Raw genomic sequence first — 26,633 nt, forward strand, 5'->3', positions numbered from 1 at the left:
AAATGGTTAACTACAGTAATTGCGATCAATAAGACTGTGTTAGCAGTATAAATATTTCTTCTCAAAGAGCATTCCTTACTCTCCTCAGTAGTATTTAAGGTTAGGAAGTAAAAAAAAAAAAAGAAAAAAAATCAATTTGTTATAATACTAAGCCTAGGTCCGTATTTGTACATCCTAGAATTGAGAGAACCCCCACCCCCGCATTCCCACCACAAGCAACACAAGACTTTGATTCAGAAGAAAACTGAGGCAGGACAATAAGGACTTACCAATCACATAGGCTAGTAACAAGGCCAATGTCACTGTGATTGCAGTGGCGCTCAGTGCTGTGCACTTCCAGTTGCAGCATCTGTAAGGTTTGTTAAAGGTAAAGGCATGTCGGGAAAAGGTGCTTCGAGGAAGAGGCCTGGGAGGAGGTGAGTACACGGTATTGGATGTCAGAGGGTAGTTCTGACTGGCTGCACTGAAGATCGCAGAGGAACCAGATCCATGTTTGAATAGGAAATGCCTGTGAAAAGGAAACACAAGATTGAGCTATAAAAACGAAATCCAGTAGCTACAAAAATGCAAACTCCATTAATTTGAAACACTCATTCTATAGCCAAGCTCAAGGGAACTGGATGAGGCTCAGCAACATTTTCATATAACCAGGAGGTAATTCTAAATTGCTCTTGTTCTCTTTTCTTTGTCTTTTTTTTTGTTGTTGTTGCTGTTGTTCATCTATACCTTTAAGAAGAAAGAGGCCTTGTGTTCCCTGATTTGCTGGCTAGTGAGTGCTAACATTCTACACTTGGTGTTACACACTACACCCTTCCCTTTCATTAAATATGATCATTAAGAGTTGATTCAAAAACAGAGATGTATCATTAGGCATTTTGATCATTCGAATGGCGTAGACACCAGTATTTGAGATTATCCTCACTACCAAACTTTAGAGACTAGCTTCAGTCATATTTTCATTCAACATTTTATTATAAAAATTATCAAATATAGAGCCAAGTTTAAAGGATTTTATAATAAACACCCATATACTCACTAGCCAGATTCCACACTTAGCATTTGACTATACTCAATTTCTCACACAATTATTCATTTTTCCTTTCTTCTCTCCATCCGTCAGTTTTTTTTTGTTTTTTGTTTTTTGTTTTTTTTTTTTTTTTGGGACGGAGTTTCGCTCTTGTTACCCAGGCTGGAGTGCAATGGCGCAATCTCGGCTCACCGCAATCTCCGCCTCCTGGGTTCAGGCAATTCTCCTGCCTCAGCCTCCCGAGCAGCTGGGATTACAGGCACGCACCACCGTGCCCAGCTAATTTTTTGTAATGTTAGTAGAGACGGGGTTTCACCATGTTGACCAAGATGGTCTCGATCCTTTGACCTCGTGATCCACCCGCCTCGGCCTCCCAAAGTGCTGGGTTTTTTGTTTTTTGAGATGGAGTCTCGTTCTGTCACCAGGCTGGATGAAGTGCAGTGGTGCAATCTCGGCTCACTGCAACCTCTGCCTTCCAGGTTCAAGAGATTCTCCTGCCTCAGCCTCCTTAGTATCTGGGACGACAGGCAGGCACCACCATGCCCAGCTAATTTTTGTATTTTTAGTAGAGACGGTTTCATCATGTTGGCCAGGATGGTCTCAATCTCCTGACATCGTGATCCACCCACCTCGGCCTCCCAAAGTGTTGGGATTACAGGCATGAGCCACTGCACGAGGCCAGTTTAGAGTGTTTAAGTATTTTGAAGCATGTTGCATATTATCAGTACACTTCCCTTCATCTATTTTAACTCGCATATTATCTAGTTTCATTTTTTTACAAATTTTAATGTAAAATTGATATACAACAAAATGTGCAATTTTATGTACACATTGGCGGAGATTTGACAAATGCTATCACCTATGCAACCCAAACCCCTATCAAGATGTAGAACATTCTCATCGAGCCAAGAAGTTCTCTTCTGTCTTTTCTAGGTAAATCCCTATTTCCACCCCGAGAGAAAACCACTATTCTGCATTTTTTTTCACCATACATTTGTTTTGCCTCTTGTAGAACTTCATGCAAATGGAGTCATGCTACTGTCATATTTGAATTACAAAAGAATGAATATTGAGTGTTCATGACTATTGTAACATGGGCATTTTGCAAACTGTAATAATGTATTCACATGGAAGGAGTTGCCAAAAACAAATAAATAAAACTGCATATGCTTTTATACTTATACAACAAATAAATAAAAGTAATTTTATACTGTTGTACTTGCTAAGTGCCAAGTGTTGTGCTGAACACTCATTAGTATCTCATTTGCCCTTCACTCATGTGAAATAGTCTATAATATTATCTTCATTGTGCAGTTATAGAAATGGAGGCCAAAGGAGGTCAAATAGCTTGCCCAAATTCACTTAGCAAGTGAAGGGCACAGCTAGAATCAGAACCTAGGTCACTGGGGTTCTAAAGAGTCCTTAATCTTTTTTTTCTTTTTTTTGAGACAGAGTCTTGCTCTGTTGCCCAGGCTGGAGTGCAGTGGCACGATCTTGGCTCGCTGCAACTTCTGCCTCCCAGGTTCAAGAGATTCTCCTGCTTCAGCCTCCCGAGGAGGTGGGATCACAGGCACCCGCCGACATGCCTGGCCAATTTTTTTGTATTTTAGTAGAGACAGGGTTTGACCATGTTGCCCAGGTTGGTCTTGAATTCCTGAGCTCAGACAATCCACCCGCCTCAGCCTCCCAAAGTGCTAGGATTACAGGCGTGAGCCACTGCACCCCGCCTATCATTTTTAAAACGTTTTTTTTCTTTAATTGACATGTGTAATAATTGTACATATTTATGGGGTACATATGAAATGGGAATAATATAGAGTGGTTGCAGGAGAATAAAAAAATTTCAGGCAGCAGTTTCACATGATTAGAGGCTATGGGTTATTAAGACTCTGAAAAACAGGATGTGGACCAAGCTGGCTAAGACTGACTAGACCCAACAAGGTGTGGGATTTGACCTAGGTTTCACCTTGAACTTCATTATATGCTCATTAACATACTAAATCACATAAACCCCCCAGCACCATGGCAGTTTCAGAAATAACCCTGTTTGGTGTAAAAATGGGTAGCACCACTGTTCCAAGAAATCTCCTTTTTTACAGGAATTTTCATGAATATTCTACCCCTTGAATAAACAAACCCCAAAAGGTAGCTGCAAACCCCCTTGTGGGTGATTCTCTCTTGAGTATGCTTATACTCCCTTTCCTTGAGTGTGTAATTTTCCCTTTGCAATAAATATCCATACTTTCACTATATTCCAACTTGTCCTTGAGTTCATTCTTGCAACAGTGTCAAGAGCCTGGACACCAGCTGTGGTCAAGATCCCACCAGCACATGGGGACTTCCCCCAGCCTACCAGCATCACATAGTGTTATTTCAATACATATAAATGTATAGTGAGCAGATCAGGATAATTTGCATATTCATCATCTTGACCAAAATCTTTTTAGTCTTAAGCACTCTACTGTACCACCTGGGGCAGAAAATACATTGCTAAACAAAACGCATTCTAGTGCTACAATTTAATATACAACAAAAAATTTCACTAAGCATAAAGCCAACATCACCTTGTACATGTAACGTATGCCTAAATGCATAAATTACTAACATTATTTTAAGACTGACTTCCAGCTTCCATATTTAAAGAACAAAAGCATATGTATTTAAAGGGATAAAAAAAAAACCCTCATGAATGCTAATGAAAAATAACTACAATAGAGAATTTTGTTTCAGTATCATGAGGTTAAAGATTTTTTAAAGGACTGGGTTGCTGAGGGTAGTATAGATTCACAGGTCTTTCTGGAGGGCAATTTGGCCTTATGTATCAAATGACTTTAAAAACGTCTATTCTTTGATGCAATAATTATGGCTATAGAAGTTTTTCCTCAGGAAATGATGTGTATGACAATGCATATCAGAAGCCATTCCTTGCAGTGTTATTTATAATAGCAAAAAATAAACATCTAAATGCCCAGTAATTGCTATTTCATTAAGTAAATTATTTTATAAACACATAATATAATACAATCATTACAAATTGGGTGGCAAATGACTATGTATTCACTGGGAAAAGTGTTTACCAATATCACCATGTGAAAAACGGCAGGCTTCAAAAGAGAATGGGTGACATTATTTCATTTTTAAAGGAAAAAATGTACATATGTTCACAGGAAAATAATAATTTGTGTTACCTTTGTATGGTAGGGGAATTTTCTGAACTTTTCTGCCTTGAGCTTGTATTGATTTTGTAACTAAATAAAAAAAAATTTCATGAGTATTAGGGAGTGGAAAACATTTACAGGATAACACCAACCACAGGAATAGTTGGTTCCGTTTAAGTTAACATGATTTATTGAGCGCCTGTAAGGGCCAGGCTCCAAGTTAGGTACTTTATCGCCATTGTTTTGATCCTTATATGTCTGTGAAGTTGATACTACTATCCTAATCTTCTAGATGACTGAACTGAGACCCAAAGAGGTTTAGTAGCAGTAGAGTGGTGATAATAGTAATTATTATAATAATGTTAGTAAGAGATAACATTTGAGTGATTACTTTCACCAGGTATTGCTCTAGACACTTCATAAAGTTATTATATTATTTAATCTTCATAACAACTTTATTCCAGTCAATATCTCTATTTTATAGATGAGATGATTAAAGCAGAGGTTAGGTCACTTTTCCATGGCCCCACAGCTAGTAATTGATTAAACTGAGTTTCAAACCCAGGCAGTCTGGCTCCAGAGCCACCTCTTAAACAATACACTGTAGCATACCATAGTAGGGTTATGCAGTTATTGGACACATTATGATGGGAATATATAGGCCTGTCGAGGCATAGAATAAATATGCTGTGTGTTGAATTTGGCATGAGGAAAGATGTTTAATTGAGCCACACTATTATGTTCCTTTTCTGACTAATAACAAGAATGTGAGAATGATGGCTACAGAATCACAGAGTTGGAAGGGACCTTCAGAAATCATCTAGTAGCCCATCCTTCTCATTTTGAAGTTAGAGGAACAGAGGCCCAGAAACTTTCTTGCCTAAAAATAACATAGCGAGCTAATGGCATGGATGAAACTGGAATCTGGGGCTTCCAAAATAGTGTATTTACATTGCCCCATGCTACCTGACAACTACAGACTTTACCAGATTAGCATCACGTTCTAATCATCTGCGTTAACTGATCTGAGCTTAACAAATACTATCTGTTCAAACAGTACTACATAATACACATCTATTCTTCCATATGTCAAATGTTCTTCTAGTAAATTTTAAAGACTGTCTTAACTATTTTGGATGAATGAGTAAGCATTACAAAGAAACTACCCTTTAGTTGATGAGAACCTAAAACAGTTATTACTGCTTCTAAAGGCACCTAATTTATCCCCAGAATGAAGAAATGATATAAAAATAATAAGATCAAATATATTTTAATGAATAAGTGACTCTTAGTTGTACTCTTTTCATTTCATTGTACTGTTCCTTTAAGGCTTTTAAATAATCTCCTCCACACCATAAAAAGATGGATTTCTTTTTAAATGTCTGCTTAACTCTTCCAGACTGCTTTTTTTCCCTTTGACCATTTCATTTACTAGTGAGCAAGAAGTGTGGCACTATATAGGCAGCATAGTGATGCAGCCTCCCTACCTCCCCACTCCTGCCCTGTGGTTACTTGGTAGGTGACAAAAATGTCACATATTACTGATTTGATACAGCAACACTCTAATATGGTCCTATGGGATAAAGAAGAAACCCAGCAGAATGAGGCTCCTGTACTCAATGTGTGGAGATAAAATCTTCAATCTTTAGCATATTTATGAAGGAGAACAATTGAATTTTTGAGACAATGTAAGAGTCCCAATATGTTGGATATTGATTTTGTTTGGTATAATATTTAGAGGTAGAAGGAAGGCAAAAAAAAAAAAAAAAAGAGAGAGAGAGAATTGTTGGCTATTATGACGGCAATTACAAGCAATAATCAATATCCCTGAGCACTGTAATTTCATCTTGATATACACCAAAGGATTCCCAAATGCAGTTTCATGAGTAAATATTACAGCATAATGAATAAATTCAACAGTTGCAGCAGAGCAACATAAACTAATTTTTATTTGAGTGGAATCCAAATCACGGTTCTCAGTGAGGGTAGATAATAAAATGAGTTCATGTACTAAGGTTCTTGTTTTCTTATTAACAAGCTCAGATTAAGATTCTATGCTGAAAGTGATCTACACTTTGATGTGCACCATGAAAAAGAGCAATGCAAATGATGTGTTTTGTCATAGGCTTTGCAGTCCATTGTTGGAAAGTCAAACCAGTGCCTAAATGTGTTTTCATAGTCCCTGAAAGAAGTAGAAGCATAAAGACAAATGCTCAGTGCTAGATGTTAGCTATGTGCTCATAAAATCAGATCATCTGTCTAAGCACATTGCTTTTCCCTGGGGACCTGAAGATATACTAAAATGTTGCTATCAATTTCATACAATTGGGTTTTTTCCCACAGAGCAAATGATAAAAATGCAGTTCAAGAGTTTATGTGTAAGTAGTACTCTTCTTTGCATCTGTTTTAATATTCAAGTTCAAATTTAAAAAGGAAAAGCAAGATATTACTGAAAGGAAATGGGCATATAAAGAAATTGAAAAAAAATCTTCAAGAATGATGAGACCCAGTGGTGGTAAATGGGAATATAATAAATGCTCCTGTAAGGATTTTAAAATCATCTATAAAAAAGGAGAAAATGTGCTCTCTATTTTTAAACCCCTCATACTACATAATTCTGAGGGTATCTGCTAGCACTAAATAATGTGATTTAATGTGGTACTTAAAATTCTATAGGAAATAGACAGAAATCTACAACTTTCTAACAACAGATGCATAAATAACCAATGATTTTTTTTCTTTTACATCTTGTAAACATTCTTATGAGACACATATCTAAAACTATATTCCCTTAGCTATAAGCATTCGACTCATTTTTGTACCCAGAAGAAGGAATGCAACTTGCTTCCAGTAGAAGCTGAGGTTGAGTTTCTAAAAATAAGAAGACTACAAGTTAATAGGACCAAATCATATTGGAATAGCATAGTAGAATTTGGATATTTATTGTTTTTTTTAAAAAACAAATTATAAAATAATTTTTTATTGTGATAAAAAACATACAGCATAAAATTTAGCATGTTAAATATTTTTTAGTGTATAGTTCAGTAATGTTAAGTATTATTGACATTGTTATACAACAGGTCTCTGGAACTTTTATATCTTGCAAATCTGAAACACTATACCCCCATTAATTCTTTCCATCCTCCTTCAAGCAACCCCCATTCTATTATTTGTTTCTATGATTTTGACTACTTTACATACTTCATATAAGTGGAATCATACAGTATTTGTCTTTTTGTGATTTATTTCACTTACATAATGTTCCCAAAGTTCACCCACGTTGCAGCATTTGATAGGATTTTTCTCATTTTTAGGCGAAATAATATTATTTTGTATGTATGTACCACATTTTGTTTATCTATTCATCCACTGATGGACACTTAGGTTGCTTCCACCTGCTGGCTATTGTGAATAGTGCTTCTGTAAACATAGAAGGTGCGCAAATATCTCTTTGCGATCTGCTTACATTTCTTTTGGATAAATACCTAGAAGTAGGATTGCTCAATCATACAGTAGTTCTATTTTTACTTTTTGGAGGAACTTCCATACTGTTTTCTATAGCAGCTTCTACTTCACAATGCCACTAACCATGTACAAGGGTTCCAATTTCTCCACATCCTTACCAACACTGTAATTTTCTTTTCCTTCTTTTTTAATAGTAATGATTCTAATGGGTGTGAAGTGATGTCTCATTGTGGTTTTGATTTGTATGTCTTTGATGAATAGGGATTTTGAACATCCTTTTTTTTTTGGGAGACTGAGTTTTTGCTCTATCGCCCAGGCTGGAGTGCAGTGGTGTGACCTCAGCTCACTGCAACCCAATCTTAGCCTCCCAGGTTCAAGTCATTCTCCTGCCTCAGACTCCAGCTGGACTACAGGTGCCCACTACCATGCCCAGCTAATTTGTGTATTTTTAGTAGAGACGGGGTTTCACCATGTTGGCCAGGCTGGTCTCGAACTTCTGACCTCAAGTGATCGGCCTGTCTTGGCCTCCCAAAGTGTTCGAATTACAGGAGTGAGTGACTGTACCCAGCCTTGAACATCTTTTCATATGCTTTTTGACCATTTGTATATCATCTTTGCATAAATGGCTATTCATAGATATTTGTTCTTACACCTTCAAACACACACACACGAAAATGCTATGCTGCATCAGCCCCATTTTCTTCTCTAACAAGAATACTTAGTGTTGTTTTGTGGAAAAGAGTGGTTACTGGCAAAGATATCAACCCCGACATATCTCTGCAACCTCAACATCTCTGTTAACAACTGTACAACAACCTGTGATTCTTTCTTCCAAATACCACCCCTGCCCACATATTGCCTCTAAACCTTGGATTCCAAGTGTTGATAAAAAGTCTATGTTCTGTCTACATCATTCATAATTTTAAGAATTTTTAAATGAATTTCAGGATACCTATCTAAGTTTTAATTTTTCTAGGTTTAAGTCTTAGTTCTATAACATATTCTCAAATGGAAATATTCTCTGATCTAGATGGTTACTTTTGTGATTTTGCAAATGGGGTAGTTAATAGCTAATGGGGGAGATCCTTTTTAAATCTTTCAGTGGTTATCATCCATTCTCCTCTTTTATTCAGAAGCAATATCTGCCCTATCTGGTCAATGGTCTCTGGATTGCATATTCCTTGAGGACAGGAAACAGTCTTAATTTCTGGGTACATTGTCTCTTACTTCAGAGGTCCTCAATGAATACATATTGATTTGTATGATGCCTTTGCTTCTTCTAAAAGGGTCTTGAGTCACTATACAGAAGGAACAAAGCTTGGGGACTCAGATAAGTGTTCTATTTGTGGGCAAATATTTCTTGGTTTGTTGAACTTAAAAACAACTATATGCGTTCATTTCATTTGCATATAATCCAAAATAAATAAATAAACAGTTGATTCATATTTCAAGTCTTCTTGTGAGATATTTTGGTAATAAAAGAATTACTATTAATAAAAATACTAAAAATTTAAAGATAATTGCTTTTAATGATAATGGCGACATCATTGTCCATTTACTGAACATCTATTATGTGCCAGGCACTCTGCTAAAGTACTTGATGTGCTTTTTCTCATTGAATCCTCACAGTAGTCCTATAAAGTAGATGATATTATCTGCATTTTATAGGTGAGGAGGCTGTGAGGATATTTGGATTATATAAATTTCATCAGGTTACACAATTGGTAAAAGACCGAGTTGGGAATCAACTTCAGTTTTGTTGATTGCTAGAATGTAAGCTACATGAAAGTAGAAATGCCTATCTTATTTATTACTGTATCTTCAGCACTTAAAATGGTGCATAGCAAACAGCAGGCACTCAATAAATATTTTAAAATCTGGCTGGGCGTGGTGGCTCAAGCCTGTAATCCCAGCACTTTGGGAGGCCGAGGTAGGTGGATCACGAGGTCAAGAGATCGAGACGATCCTGGTCAACATGGTGAAACCCTGTCTCTACTAAAAATACAAAAAATTAGCTGGGCATGGTGGTGTGTGCCTGTAATCTCAACTACTCAGGAGGCTGAGGCAGGAGAATTGCCTGAACCCAGGAGGCGGAGGTTGCGGTGAGCCGAGATGGCGCCATTGCACTCCAGGCTGGGTAACAAGAGCGAAACTCCGTCTCAAAAAAAAAAAAAAAAAAAAAATCCATGCCTGAATAATAAAACCCATTTACTTAATGACTATATACATATTAGCCTGTGATATCACTCATAATATTAATCATTAAGGTAATATGATCTTAATTCACATAATCATCTGCTATTTCTCTTCTCAAAGATGAACATATATAAACTTTGGATTCCACTGAATATGATTTTATGGAATTTGTTTTCAACTCTTAAAATTACAGAAATGATAAAATGATATCAGGAGGATACATACTTATCATTATTGTGAAAGTGAGGTCACTGTCATGGCTCCCTGTGGGAGACATGTGGGGGATGTCAGAAAAGTTTCATGCAGTACTGTATTGGACTTTCCAGTGTCAATTAATATAAACACAAATATAAATTAAATACAATTAAATATAAATTCAACATTCTGTAACAGGATGTTTAGAGATAAATTGAAACTAGGAGTAAGGGCATAGATATGTAAGTACTATATGAAGAAAATACTATGTGTTCTACAATGCTGGACCACGTTGCTTTAGTAGACCTCAAAATTAATTAAAATAAATAATGAATGCTCGTCTTCATAATAATGCCCTTTCAGGTCATCCTTTCATTCTCCTTCTCCAAGTTAGATTCATGTTCTATCAACCCAACTTTAATTTAAAATTTGATATTAAAAAACTCTCTATCAGTTGAAGGGTAAATATCAAATTAATATTTTCTCTTAATATAAATGTTCCTGTATTAAAAGGCTCAGACCAATATATAAAATTATTTACTTAGATAAGTAAGATGACCATGTTTTAATTCTCTTTATATTAAAGACTAATTTCAGGTTTTGAGATAATGGTGTGGAAGCTATAATCCTTTCAAACTACAAAATAATGTGGAAAGCTATCGATAGGTGATTTTACACATCTTCCCTATGGAGGAATAATGGAATGCCACCCTACCATTTTCAGTAGATTATTCCCTAACAGCGACTACTCAAAATGGGAACAAACAGGTGACCAGGGAAGTATCTGTGACTACACATTTAAAAGTAAATCAGACTCTAAGTTTCCTAGGACTTAAAAAAAACCCTTCATTTTGTAAAGAAACTCAATTATACTTCCCTTTGCTGAAAATCAGTTCCCAATTTTACTCAATAGAGAAAGCTGATGATTTTATAAAATTGATCTTCACTGGTTACTTGGATTATTATTGTTATATTTTCTTTATACAGGAGGGGGTAGTGGGCAGAATATTATATAATTTGATGACCTCTTTTTTTCATCTACATTTTCCTGGTGTATTTTATGAGCCAGTTCACATGGTATACTTTTCTGTATCATTTGTTTGTATTGAATTATAATGTATATCAGCAAGGACCTCTTATATTAAAAAATAATGTTTCAAATTAATTACAAAGGAGTACAAGAAAGATAGAGCCTAAGAGTTTCTCACCAAACACTTCAGGTTGAAAATCTAGATCATTGTTCTGATGCAACTTTTGAAGGATCTTGATCAACATTTGGCTTTTATCAGCTTCCATTTCTTTGAAAGTCTTTTTCATACATGTACATTAAAGGTAAGAATATTTTATAATGTCATAAAAAAATAAGAAATGTCACCCAAATCAGTCCCTTAACCTATCCAGGATAACATTTTTCTCCTCTAAAGAATAAGCTGGCAAAGGACAGGACTGTCCTTTGAAATAGCCTCAAAATAAAACAGATAGCCAGAGGCAGAGACTGCTTCTTACCAACATCCACGTTTTCTTCTCTTCCTGGGCACACATTTCCCAACCACCATTTCTGTTAGGTGTGGTCATGCGACTGATTTCCGGCTAATGAAATGTAAAATGTGAGCAAAAGAGATGTTTGACACTTCAAAGCTTGACTCCTAAAACTTCCCACCCACGATCCCCAATCTCCTTCCTCATCCACTGGCTAGAAGAAAGCAGACTCAAATATGGAAGGAGCCTACTACAATTGTTATGAGTAGATAGGCATGAGCAGGGCAGGAGAGGGCTCTTCCCATCACCCACTAGAAATGTCAGTCGATGGTTCAGCAATTATTGCAATGCCTTTCAAACAGTGATAAATTGGCAGCCGGTGCTAGAGAGAGGCAATTTCCTGATAGGCCCCAAGGAGAAGCAACTTCCTGGACATGCATGTTAAGAGACAAAAATAGCGAAGTATGATCTTCCAGGTACACACCATTGGAAAAGGGAAGAAAGCCTCAGATGGGCATGTGTTTAACTCCCTAAACACACTGTGTGAGCTCAATTCCAAACAGTAAGGAACACACGGAGCATGTGGGAAACCCACCCTAAGGGTAGAATTATGGGAAAGAGACGAGCCTATAAAGCCCAAGGATCAAAGTTAAAGACACCTTTTTTTTGTTCTCTTTTCTCCCTTGGACCTTCAGGTGGCCTCCTTGGGTCTCCTTCAAGTGAATTTTCCTTTTCTTTCTCATTCTGAAGACTTTTAAAATAAATGTCCACTTCTGCTCTGAACCTTGCCTCAGTCTCTTTTTCTGCTTTATGCCCCTCAGTCGAATTCTTTCTTCTGAGGAGGCAAGGATTGAAGTTGTTACGGACCCATACAGCTATGCTGCTGGTCAGGGTAACTGAGATCTCCTCCACTGGTAACACATTCATTCCATGGAATATTATGCAGTCAGAAAATCCAAAGAATTTGTAGCCACATACGCATATTAGATATGTAGACCATTGTCTCTCAGCACAGAGACCTAGACAAGGTATCCATGATCCCCATATGTCCCCTCCCCATTGCCAGCAACCATAGTTAATTGGACTAGAATTGGACAACCAAACTTAGAGGCAATTGTATTCTCTCTTTCTCTCTCAGAAATCTAGACACAGATACACAACTGGGTAAGCCAAGATGACAGATCATGTTGAGCCAGAACTGGAGTTACATCATAGGGGAACAGAGAAAGAAATCCCATCTAGACAGAAGCTTGAGAATGCAGCATATGTCTAGAGAGATGCAGAGATGAGACATCATCTGGCCCTGGAAAGAAGTAGAATGATGGAGAGAGTTTCATCTTTCATTAGACCTGGCTGTACTTATTGTGCTTTTCTTTCACTGTGAGATTATTCTCCATTTAAAAAAAAAAACTCCTAGCTGGGCGCTGTGGCTCATGCCTGTAGTCCCAACACTTTGGGAGGCTAAGGCGGGTGGATCACGAGGTCAAGAGATCAAGATCATCCTGGCCAACATGGTGAAATCCCATCTTTATTAAAAATACAAAAATTAGCGGAACATTGTGGTGCACGCCTGTAGTCCCAGCTACTTGGGAGGCTTCGGCAGGAGAATCGGTTGAAGAGGTTGCAGTGAGCCAAGATTGCGCCACTGCACTCCAGCCTGGAGACAGAGCGAGACTCCATCTCAAAAAAAAAAACCCAACAAACTCCTTTAAAAATTTAATTTAGTTTTACAGGTTTTCTACCCTCAGTAACTGGATAATTTTCCATGTTGGGCAAGAAACAGAATTCATGCATATAGTACATCTGCAATTATGTGCTGTCCCCTCTCACACAAAACCAAAAAACAAAATACAACCCCAAATCCCTATTCCACAGACATCTAATCTGGGAGAAAACAAATGGAAATCTTAGTAGTAAGTATCTTTGGATGATGGAAGTTGTAGTTATTTTTCTTGGTGATTATCTGTGTCCTTTCTATTTTTGAAATGAAGGTGTACTACTTGTATAAGGTCTGTCATGACCTGGGCTCTGCGGGCCTGTCAGCCTCACTACTGCTATTGTCTCCAATGACATGCTTCTTGCCATCCTATGTTATGTGCATCTCCCAACGTGCCATTTTCTTTCAGGCTTCTCTGTCCTTGTAAGCTTTTAGCAAAGAACAGTAACAGAAGAGCTAAGAAATGCCTCCAAATAGTACAGGTCTAAAGTAAGGTAGGAAAGAGAGGATTAAAAAGTGAATGTAGGGAGAATGAAGAGTATAAGAGAAGGGAAAGGAATAGAGTAAGAAAGGAAATCTTACAAATAAATATGGCTATCTTTGCAAGGTTAGAGGATCATTTGTTAGTTGCTTCAGGGGTCACTCTGGCCTCCTTTGCTATAGGTTGTTTAGTTTTGATCTAAATAAATAATCAGCAATGACACCCTGTATTTTTCCATCTTTATGCATTACCAGAAAACAAGTCAATTAAGTCTAGTACAAACTGGGTATATATTCAATGTGTCAAAAATATATTTCTCTTGCTTAAGACTCTCACATAGATGCAGGATATGACAAGTTAATTGGGGTTAAAATTATATGAGGAGTTGCCATTGTACTAAAAGCACAGCAATACAGAGAGGCTTAGATTTAAATGCATGTAGTTTAATAGTTTCTATCCCAAACTATAAACTGGAGAATTGTCTAAACCCTCTAACAAAGGCTTTGGAAGAAAGAAATAGGAGGAGGGAAAGATGGAAAGGGAAAAAAGAAATCAGGGGTTTGAAGAGGGGTTTGAGTAAAAAGTGAGCCAGCAGCAATAGATTTTGTTTTACCAGTACCAGGACTAAGTTGGGAAGCGCTGACAGAAAAGAGTGCTTCTCAAACTGGGAACGAAAAGAGTGTTTCTCAACAGGAGGCCAAATGGCAATGTCAGGAGACATTTTTGGTTATCATAACTTGGGGAAGGGTACTACTGGCATCTGGCGGGTAGAGGTCAGACATGCTGCTAAACATCCTGGCAGTCCACCTCCTCAAGACATACATAACAAGAAATCATTCAGCCCAACATGTCAATAGTGGTGAAGTTGGGAACCATTTGTCTAAAACTCTGCAACCAATTGGAACGTGCAGTTTTGAAGGTTTCTACATCCCTACAGGAGAAAATCTGTCACTCTCTAAAGACTCCCAGAGGAAGATTTTCATGCCAGACATTCCTGATCTTCTCTTCCTCCCCAAGCTCATAGCTAGTCCTCCTTGACACTATTTGCACTTGGGATTGGTCTATTATCCAAACAATACGCTGAACCCTAGGGCCAGAGAGCATATACAACTCACTGATAATTGCATCAAATGTTTACCGGTGGCTGACCAAACAAGGACATATTTGTAAGAATTAAAGAAGAATTCTATTTTCAATTTTCAAAATTGCTTTTTAAACTGTACCCCGCACGAACCTGTCAGGAGGCCTAAATCTAAAACCTGAACTGATTAAAATATGGAGAATATATAATAATCATAGCAATTGAAACAACATTAACTCCTCTTAGGTTAGGCCACTTAAGAAACAGTCAAATTCAGCTTTGTGCGGTGCTCTAAAACTTAGTAACTACAATTTCACTTGAGCACAGGAGAATTTGTGGAAACCAGGCCTGCCTTCCACTGAAATGTTCTCTCCCTGGCTCCCTGCTGTGTGGATTTGAGAGTGTAAAGAAGAAACACATTGGTTCACTTTAATTATTCAGGGACAGCACAGAGAGATAAACAAGGTAAGGTCAACATCAAGAATACAGGGATTTCATGCACTCTGCTGACCTCTAAATATGCCTCTATACTTGGCAAATATAATATTAAACCTGGACTTATTTTCTCTATGCATCATTGTCTATACTTACAAAACAAATATCATCACGGATTCACAGGATGTAGCATAGAAATGGCTGGTTGGAACTTAACCCAAACCAGATTATAGTTTTATATTTCAATAGGAAACATAATAGGAAGTTATATTTATTTCATAATTAGACTGAGAATGACAACCTAAAGGAAGATAGTGAAATTTTACTGTAGCCTCACAGTACGACCCAAGGCAAAGTAGACTTCTATATAAGGTATTGCATCTTCAATCTTGCCACTATAAAGCTATAAACCCAAAATAAAATTCTAAGGCCCCCAATCATCCGAATAGATCCTTCCTCTTGGCCAAGGGCATTCTGAAAATCTAGTTCAGGTCATGAAGGAAGATGGGGTCCAACATGCCTCATAATATCCTTCCACCATTAACATCAACACAGACCTTAAGTCTGATAAGAAACATTTACAGTCTATTTTCTCTAAAGCGGGCCTCATCTGCATGATAAAACCTAAGTCTCCACAACCCCTTATTGTAACCCAGGCTTTGTTTTCTACTACTAATAATTCTTTCAACCAACTGCTGAACAGAATATTTTTAAATCTACCTATGACCTGGAAGCTCCCCACCTCGAGTTGTCCCACCCCTTTAGATCAAACCAATGACGTAAATCATATACGCATTGATTGATGTATCATGTCTCCCCAAAAAGGAGAAAAGCAAGCTGTACCCCAACCACCTTGGGCACATGTTGTTAGGACCTCCTGCGGCTGTGTCACCAGCACATCCTTAACCTTGGCAAAATAAACTTTCTAAATTGAGATACATCTCAGATATTTTGGGTTCACAAAGGTTTTTGGTTTTAAAATTCATTCATTTTACAAAATTGTATCAAGTACCTATTATGTAATAGGAAAAATGACTTCGTAGACTAGTCTTGCACTGGCCTAATATTGCTTTCTTAACTATACTTGCCTGCCATCATCACTACCCCTTGACATAAAGGGAAGTGTGGTATCTTCCTCACTTCTTCTTGCTTATAGGAAATTCAGAAAGAATCATGACAGCTCAACTTAAATCTATCTCACTTGTTTGGGGACTTCACCTAGAATTAGTAAACTTGCAATTAATTAGAATCCAACTAACTGGAAAGGTCGATTAAGCAGTATTCTTTCAGTGGAAGAGCAAAAGACAAGAAGGCAAGTCACAGAATGACAGAGATTCTAAAGCCAGAAAAGACCTCAAATATCATTTAGCTTCATTTCCTCTATTAAGGAAAATGAGATTGAGAAGAAGAAAGAAATATTAAGTTTACATAGCTATTTAATAGCGGAATTGGACTTGGACTCAAGATTTCGAACCCTAAATCTAGTGCTTTCTCAAAAACTCACAAGGGGCCTTTAAAAATTTGCAATGGATATCCTGGGGTCACTAGACATTCTGCTCCCTCTACAACATTCTTTATATCTAGAGCAGTTTATAATAACAACTCATGTTTAAATTGCAACCCTGATGTACTATAAGATTTTCAATTATAAAAGATTACATTATGATCATTTGGATTAAAATGGAAAGTAGATTCATATTTAAGAATGATTTTCAGCAAGAATGGCAATTTGTAAAAAGTTCTGTTTAACATTAAGCTAACCACCAAGTCCAATTAACCAGAATGCCCCAGTTTTCTGGGCATTTAAGATTTTAATATAAATAGAATAAAAACTAGATTATATCTCCAGGCAGGGAAACTTAACCGAACCATAAATATTCACTGAAAGACAAAAAGGGATGACCTGGAGTTCTTTATATATCAGAGACAAATTGTTATAGTGCAAAGAGCATTGGGTTGTTTGCACAGGACTTACAACCCAGTACCAACTCTTGCTCCAAGAAATTTTAATAACACATTCATGTGACTCAGTTATTTTGCCATTGAATTGGGCATAATTTCTATTATGTCTACTTTCCAGGGTTTGAAATGAGATAACTAGTGAAAATACTCTGGACAATAGCATATTGTGCATGCATACTTATACATGTACACATGCCTATATGTGCATACACATATATACATGCCTACATATACAGTACATTATCAAATATCTGAGCCTTTTGATTTTGACAGACAAGAAAAAAATATTCAGCTACAAGTGAATGTTCTAAAACACAACTACCCACATTACCATAAAATTATCTAATAATACTATTCACCATGCTAAGTGACAAAATATGAAAGATTAGACTGTCATCAAGAAAAACAATTATTTTAGTTGAAAGGTGGAAAAATATCAGATTGCGAGTATTTTATGCCAGAAGAAATTCAATTTACTTAAGAAGCTAATATCATGTTGTACTTGATATTTTGATAGTTTGAATTGGAAATAGTCATGTTAGCATCTATGCTGTCAATGCAAGCTCTGTGCATACATATGTCACTGTTAAGCATCTTCATCAAAAAACTAGGGATTGCCCAGTTTTTTTGTATGCCAGATGGAGACAAAAGTCTAAGTGATAATTATGTCTTGGCCAGTGATAGGTGCTTGCCCTTGGAAATATGAAGTATATTTGAGAACCAACTTTAGATAAGAGTGGGAGGATATAACATCACCTCTACTGTGAGAATACCAAAGGCAAACTTTTATTTTAATCCTCATCCCAAAGGTGAGTATTAATAAATCCCCAGCTCTATGTCCTTGTTGGGACTTGGCAACCTGGGAAGTCTGTACTGTTGTATATGATCATGTTGTTTTCTTCTGAATGATGTGATCATCCCTGCATATTTCTATATTCTTTATCCTTAAGGCAACTTGATCTCTAACTTGGTCTGTCAGTTTCTTCTTGTCTATCACATCACTAACTCAATATCTAGTGTATATCTCCTCACTAATGTAGTTTCCCTTGTATTTTGCCTTCCAATTCATATAAAAGTTTTGCCCTGATTCAGTCTTCTCTCAACCTACTGTCCCATTTCAAAAGCCTACTTTACCTTTTGTTTCCATTTTCTTAGTTCTTACTAATTCTTCAAATCCAATGCAGTACGTGGCTTCAGTCTCACTACTGTACTGAAATTGGCTGCTTAAAAATTTATAATTGATAGAGTCAATGATCTTTTCTCATCCAGAGTTTAATTCCTCTGTGACATTTGAAAATCATCATCACCACCTCCTAGAAATTTCCTCTTGTTTGTGCTCTTCCACAATTACTCCTCAATCACCTATGCTGGCTTCTTCTCCCCTATGAACTCCTAATATGTAAGCATTTCCATGGTTTGGTTTATGGTTTTCTTTTACTCTTGCATAAAACTCTATCAAGGTTTTTCAATATTTACTATTGTTACATTTACCTGTGAAACTCTTAATTATCCATGTACATCATGAATTCTGGAATCAGACATATCTGGGTTTTGACTGACTTCCCTACATGCTAACTGATGACCTTGTGGCATGTTGTTCAACTTTTCTAAGCCTTAGTTTCAAGAACCCTAAATTAAAATAAATGTGATCGTTAGTTGGCAAAAGTGATCATTGTTTGGCACATAATAAGCACTCAGCAAGTGGTAGGAGAATAACTTTTTCTCTATTCCTTTCCTTGCACTCAGATCCTTATTTTCAACTGTTTTGGGGATATTGAACATTTCAAACTAGATGTCTCACGTAGGTGTTCCAATATTTCCAAAATAATATGCACTGTCTGCTTCCACTAACTTCTGTTCCTGATTTCAGAAATCTACTCCATCTATAGTCCTTTACTCACTTCCTCTGTCCATGCATTTTCTTGAATGATATGAGCCAAGCACTAAGGGATCAACATAAGAAAAGACATAGTCCTTTACTTAAGTTTCAATGAGGAACAAAGCCAAGTAAATACAAGTTTTTGAGGGCAAATATACAATGAAATAAGGCATTGTGATAAACATATGCATAGAACATTATGAGCCCATAAATAAGGAAATTCATAAATTTCTATACGAAATTTGAAGTGGGGAGGTTGCTATAGTCTGAATGTTTGTGTCCCTCCAAAATTCATATGTTGGCCATGAGCAGTGGCTCAGACTTGTAAATCCAGCTCTCAAGCAGACTGCTTGAGTTCAGGAATTCCAGACAAGCCTGAGCAACATGAAAGCCCCATATCTACAGAAAATAAAAAAAATTAGCTGAGCATGAAGGCATGTACCTGTGGTCCCAGCTACTCTGGAGACTGAGGTGGGAGGATCCCTTGAGCCAGGGAGGTTGAGGCTGCAGTGGGCCACGATTTTGCCACCGCACTCCAGCCTGGGTGGCAGAGCAAGATCCTATCTCAAAAAAGAAATCACAGGTTGAAATCTAATCCTCAATACATTGATGTTAAAAAGCAGGGCTTTTGCGGGGAGGGTGATTAGGCCATGAGGGTTGTGTCTTCATGAATGGGATCAGTGTCCTTAAAAAGAGGCTTTAGGGAACCTGTTGGCTCCTTCTGACATATGAGGACAAAGCAACAAGGTACTGTATAGGAAGAACAGGTGCTTACCAGACACCAAAATCTGCTGACACCTTGATCTTGGACTTCCCAGCCTCTAGAACTGACAGCAATCAATTTCTGTTGTTTATAAATTACCCAGTCTAAAACAAATGTGATGGCAGACTAGGAAGACTTCTAAGAGGTATCTTTGGCTCCTCTGTTCTTTTTTTCATATCCCATCTAGCCAGACCCCAAGTCTTGCAATATAATTAACCTCAAAAAAGATCAATGTTTTAGGGGAAAGGCTCTCTCCCCCACTAGACTGTAAGCTCATTAAAGGCAAAGTTTTTTTTTGTTTTGTTCTCTTTTGTAGCCCCATCAACTAGAAGAGTGCTTGGTAGGCACTTAATAAGTATTTGTTGAAATTTGTTGAAACTTATCTAGCTAAATAAATTCACCATATTATTTATAATGAACTCTTTTTCATTTAAAGTATTTGTATTATATACTTTCTTATACCCTCAGATATCACACCATTTTTTTAAACAAAATGGAGAAGCAGATGTTACTGTTTATTTGCTTATCTCTTCACCAAAGGGAACAATTCTTTTTGAGATTTTTTTGTTTTTTAAATGAACTACTCAGTACCATACTTTCACAATTCTTGCAGAGACATTTCAAAGACCTCAAGATTTAACCTGATCTCATCTTGGTTTTAAAGCTACAAACATTTTTATGTTGAGGAATTAATACAAAACCAGCTGGATTCTTCCAAAGGGAGATGTTTAGTAGAACATCTTTTTGACACATACACACACACAGACATCCCTATAGCAAATAAGAATAACTGACAGGAAATTTATTTTCTGATGCTTTAAATATACTTCATGTTCTTAGTGAAATAGACAAGTGTCTATTAACTTGACATGATAATGGAAATATTTGTTATGATTCCCTGGATAAGTAACTTTGCAGTGAATGAAGTTGTTAAAAACTTGTGTTCTCTCTTGTTCAAAACCATACATCTCTGTTTTAAATATACAGTCTGGTATAGGGAAGTGTATAAGTATATGGTGAGGGAGGACAAAATGATGGGTACAGAGATTTCACTTAAATTTAATTTTTGTTTGCTATACTCATATATTACATCAATCAACTCATTTTTAAAAATTCCCTAAAACATATTTACATTCACATTTGCATTGCTAAGTAAATCTTCTCCATATTAAAATTATATTTCATCTCCCCTATGGTGAAACTTTCTTTCCTTACAAAATGAAAGAAATTATGTTTGCCTATGGTTTTATTTTGAAATGAAACTGAGAATAGTCAGTCGAAAAGCATGTTTAAAAATAATACTGCCACCAAAGTAACTAGAGACTGTATCACAATGATCTCCAAAGTATTATTCTTCTCTGCCTAAGCACAATAGACTTATATTTTTACTCTCAACATGTAAAACATATTTTAAGACTACAGCATTCTCTTTCATGTAAATTTAACATATTCCATATCCATCATGTGGCGTAGGCTGAAAAGCTTGGTCGAGCTTGGTTAAACAGGATTTATAGGTCATAGATTAGTTCCACAGTGTCTTTTCCTGTCTTAAAAAGAATCTTTAAATCTGTGGCTGAAGATAGATTTTTGCTAACCTCCGTGCTGTTAAAGGATTAAAGCATGAGATACTGTTGGATCTAAGCACTGCATATGTACATTCTGAGATTTCATTTTCTCCACTCATTATTGAAGTAAAAAATTATGTCTCTATTTTTCCATTGCAAATGTCCTAGAAAAAAACTACTTTTAAATGTTAGGTAGATTTTAGAAGTACTATATAATAAAGACATATTACTGCTGCTGGAGAGCTTACATTTATGGGTTAATATTTAAAGGGTATCATTCCATAAATAAATCACTGCAATCACTATTAATGAATATTTCCTCCAAATGATTCTTTTTTCCCCAAGAGAGACACTAGCTCTGGAAGTACAGTAACACATATTGGTCATATAAATTTCATTTCTCTTTCTATTCCTTGTCAAAATCTCCTCTACCAATGGCCCTGGCTCTTCTTTTGTAAAAATAACCCTGTAGACTCCATTTAACTGTCACATTGGCCTAAAGCCAGCAAGGGCAGTTAGCCTCAACCAAGCTGCAGCCATCTGTCTGAATATGCTAAAAATCAATGAAGATGGTTACTTGCACTCTTCTGCCCAGGCATAATTCCTCCACACAATGCTGATTTGTCTTTGTGAACTGAAGTGGTCATGTTACCCCCAACCCCAAGTTTTCTCTAATGTTGATAATCACAGCAAAATCTTTGATTAAGATTCATTTTGGTAAACAGATCATGATTACTGTCCATTATCATCATTCTGAAAAATAATTACCATCTAAGAGCAAGCCAAGCAAAATTAGTTGCCTTGAACCAACACTTCGCCAAAAATTATCATGAGTAATGGAGTATCAAGTAGACTTTGAGTTAGGAATTTGAATCGGGGGACAGCAAAGACAGTAATTAAGAGTAAAAAAAAATGGCTGCAATTCCAGTTAAAAGTGAACCTGGATAAAGAGGCTGGGAAGCAGAGGGAACTATTCCAGTGCTCTGCAGCAAGTGTGCTGTGTGACCTCTTGACAGAAATAAGCACCTCTTCAATTAATTGGGTATTAAAGGCAGGCCGATCTACTTGTACAAAATTTCATGGATAGAATGGAAAAACCATTCCATAGAAAAGCAGCAAAGCAGTAAATCATGACTGTGAGAAGCTAGAAAGGAATAAAACCAGTGCCAGGGGATGGACACAAGAAGAAGAGAAAGAGGAAAGGAAACTAAAATGAGAGTGCAAATTTCATGTGCGATATGAAATATTACTTGTAACAACCTTATAAAGTGAGTGCTATTAACCCATTTTTAAGTTCAAAAAAACTGAAATTCAGAAAGGTTCAGTAATTTGCCTAGGCTCTATAGCTAAGAAGGAGCAGAATGGGACTTTGAATCCAGTTCCATTGTTTTCCACAATTTAAACTCTTAACCACTCTTACAGCATTTTACAGGCACAGGACTGTGCCACCAAAGCCATATAACTTTGGGATTGAGGCTCATGCCACAGGGAAGAGAAAAGAGACTCCCTAAAAAAAATCAAAGAATAAATTAACAAAAGGATCTGCAAACTCTAGTATAGCTAAGGATGGGCCTCTGGAAAAGGAAGGATAATATGGAAGTATAACAGCAGGACTTTTAGCATGAAATTTAGATTTCTGGCTCATAGCTTGAGAATGATAGGTTTTCAATTCCAGAGTGGTTAGCTCTCATTAGTACTAGAAAGAACATGCTTGCTCACAGAGTATCCAACCTGGTCAAGAGTATTTAAATGGGCATATGAAGGAGAAGGGAGAGAAATAATAAAAAGAATAATGCCTCACATCACCTAGATAACTGGTGACTATGCACAACTTTGATTATGATATGTTCTTCCCAGAATGCCCTTTCCTCCATTTTTCACTTGACATCACCTCATGATTTTAGAACAAAATGATTTTTAGGCCATTTTCTCAGGGAAATTTCTACTTCCCCCTTCTACCTACATCAATACTTCCTTAGTCTCTACTATTCCCATCTTGGATAGATCTACCCACTTCCAAGTGTTCTTACCTTGGGATTACTTAAATATAACAAAACACTTGTGATGGTGCTATTATTTATTTATCTTTGCGTTCCCTACTACAGAAAGACAGTAATGCTTAGTGGTTGAATATGGAGATGCTAGACCTACAGCCTGGATTCAAAATCTGACCTGGATCTGCCATGTCCTACCTGTGGGATTTTACAAAGTTCCTTAACCTCTCTGTACCTCAGTTGCCTCATCTCTCAATTGAGGACGACAACACTAAATAGTACATACCACATGAATACTAGCACAGGGGTTAAAGAAGTTGGTTCATGAGGGCTTAGAGTAATGCTTGGCATATAATAATGCTGTAAATTTAGCTATCGTTATTGTTACTAGTACTAAACCATAAATTTCTGGAATACAGGGATTCTCATTCTCCATAGAAGCTGCAGTGCACCAGGAATAATTAGTAAATGTTTGCTGAATGTCTCTCTGTGCAGGCCATACTCAATAATCCATAGACCGGGAAGTGTATGTGAATACTGGATGTTTTGAGAACAGATTAAAGCTAATGTATCTCTTTGAATTGTAGTAACTCTGAATTCATCTACTTGCCAGCAGGTCTGTGCTAGGCTATTACACTGAACTGAAAATAATAATATTATTTATTGTACACTTTCCATGTGCCTGGCTCTGAGTAGACATTTTTATATATTATGTCATTCATTTCTGAAAACAACCCCACAAGGTAGGGTCTGTCATTTTCTCCACATAATGAATGGGGAAATTCAGGTCCATGAAGTTAGGTCTAAGTTCCCAGTGACATAAATAATTTAGTCCAGGGATGTTGGAGTGCATATGCTTGCACACATGACCCAGCCTCTCCATCTTTGGCAATGTGCCCATCTTTCCAGATTTCAAAAACATCCTGCCCCCAAAATATAATGTAGAGGTTGGGAATTCTAAGAAGAAGGCCTGGAGAAGGAGATAGCGAAGCTCATGTCTGAGTAAGGGAGGGCTCAGGGCAGGGTCCAATCCTCAACATACTGGGTAGACAGGACATTGTTTTTCTGAATGACGGAAGACAGGCAGCAATCCACATGCTGTTCTGAAGATTGATCACAGGGCAGTCTCACAGGTATGTATCATCAAAATGTGGGAGAAGGGGGATGGTTCTATGATTTGGAATATGGTGGTGAAACAGTATATTCTATTTAAAACATGCTAAGAGAGGAGGTGGAATGAGGTATGTGCTTCCTTTGAGGGAATCATGAATAGAAGGGTAGAAATACCTTTAATTAGGTGAAGATAGAAATAGGGATAAAAAGTAAAATAACCTCTTGTGTTATTATTATTATTACTAATATTTTTGGAGTGCTCACTATGTTTATGGCTGCTCTAAGCACACTGCAATTATGATCTCATTTAATGCTCACAATGGCCTTATGAGATAGGTGTTACTATTGTTCTTACTTTACAGATGAGAAAGCTGAGGCATGCTGATGACAAGCAATGTGCCCAATGTCACATGACTAATAGGTAGCAGATCAGAGAGTCTATAATAAGCCACTTGGCCAGGTGGAGGCAATGGATGCTCATTTTCAACACAGATCACAAAAGTGTCATAGGACGAAAGGGTAGTAAACATGAGTGATTTCAACTTCATAAACATCTGCTAGTTGTATCGATTTGCAAAAAGCAAATATACGGCAAGTTCTCAAATTCTTGTGTTAATGATTACATCACACAAAAGGTAGGGAAAATGATAAGGAAACTTGCCTCTCTGACTGACTTAGTAAAAGAGACACTGGTGAATTGAAGGTGATAGGAACCTTTAGAGGAAGTTAACTACTTTATCTTAAAGTCCGTAAGTACATTGCAAGGTCAAAATCCCAGACTTAAGGAAAAGAGCTCTCTGAAGCAAAGCAGGTACAACTTCATGCCCGGAGATATTCTAATATGGAGATGAATTCAGAGAGTTGGGAAGTTTTTTTTTTTTTCCTGTTGAAACCAGTATGTCTATATTGGGTGTTCTCCATTCACATTCAGCTTGAATTTCTAAAGAACATGTACCAAAATAAAGGGATGAAAACCAAAAATAAATAAGTTTAATAGGGCATGATGAAAATAATGCCAAGAAGAATTATACCCTAAACGAGCCTGAGGCTTGAGAAAAAACTGCTAAAGATGACAGAAAATTGCGTTTTAAAAAATATATTTAAACCAAGAAGAGCAAGAGTAGGAGAGACATGCAACCCATGAAATTGTTATTGGATGACCAATATCTGGGAGGCCTTCTCAACTACTGTACTAGTTTTCTTTGTGAAAAAGAATGATGATAGACTTGAAATGATAAAATCAATATCAGTAACTGTAAATTGAAGCTAAAATAGGCAAAGCACTCATTAAAAGGTATTTGGCTATTCTATAAAAAATGAATGAAAGTTGTATCCCAGAGTGGTAAGAGGTCTTGGAAATTGGATTACCTTGTTACAGTTGCTAAAAGCAACTGTAGTGTGGGTGAAGTGTGACAGGAGACTGGAGACAGCAAACATTGGCTTTAATTTTCAAAATAAACAGGAAGCATATGGACTCCTTAGACTAGACCAAGAAATAGATTGATTAAATACAAAATTCCAGAACAGGTTAATAAAAGAACAATTTGGGAGCACTTAGGAAAAAAGTAGTAATCATGAGAAGACAGTAGAAATTCTCTAAGAACAAGTCATGTTAGACAAATCTCATTTCATTTCTGTTCTTGACATGGTTATTAGATTGACAGATCAGTAAGAATGTAAACATACTATATCTGAATATCAGCAAGGCATTTTACAAAGTATCCCATAATATGGCTACAAGCAAGATAGAGAAATGTGGGCTGTTAGGAAAGGAATGCTGCGTGATGGATAAACATCACCAGTGGTATGCACAGAGATCTGACCCTAATCTGATCCCACGTAACATTTTTATTGATAACTTACATGAAAATGAGGAAAGCATGCCTAACAAGCCTACAGATGACACAATTATGAGAGCAAAAGCAAATAGTTTGTATGGTAGAATTAGAACTCAGCAACGTCTCCATGTACTATTGAGATGAAATCAAATTAGACCAAACCAAGGCTCCAAATATATTTCCACTGGTAACTTCCATATCAAACACACAATTTAAAAATAATCAACTATGTAATTTTAGAATAAGTAAAACATGGCTTAGCTTCAGAACATGTTAAAAAGGCTT

At 36.8% G+C, this 26,633-nt stretch overlaps 1 protein-coding gene across 3 annotated transcripts in view; it reads right to left on the reverse strand.

Moving 5' to 3' along the window:
* TENM1 (teneurin transmembrane protein 1) overlaps positions 1-26,633 on the reverse strand; it is an 801,721-nt gene that overhangs the window by 314,006 nt on the left and 461,082 nt on the right. For all 3 annotated transcript variants that reach the window (XM_078363019.1, XM_054251187.2, XM_054251185.2), the window contains exon 8: positions 270-508. In XM_078363019.1, the coding sequence (XP_078219145.1) occupies positions 270-508 (239 nt within the window). The remainder of the gene's footprint in view (positions 1-269; positions 509-26,633) is intronic.

Source organism: Callithrix jacchus, chromosome X (genome assembly GCF_049354715.1).
Source record: "Callithrix jacchus isolate 240 chromosome X, calJac240_pri, whole genome shotgun sequence".
Taxonomy (NCBI): Eukaryota; Metazoa; Chordata; class Mammalia; order Primates; family Cebidae; genus Callithrix; species Callithrix jacchus.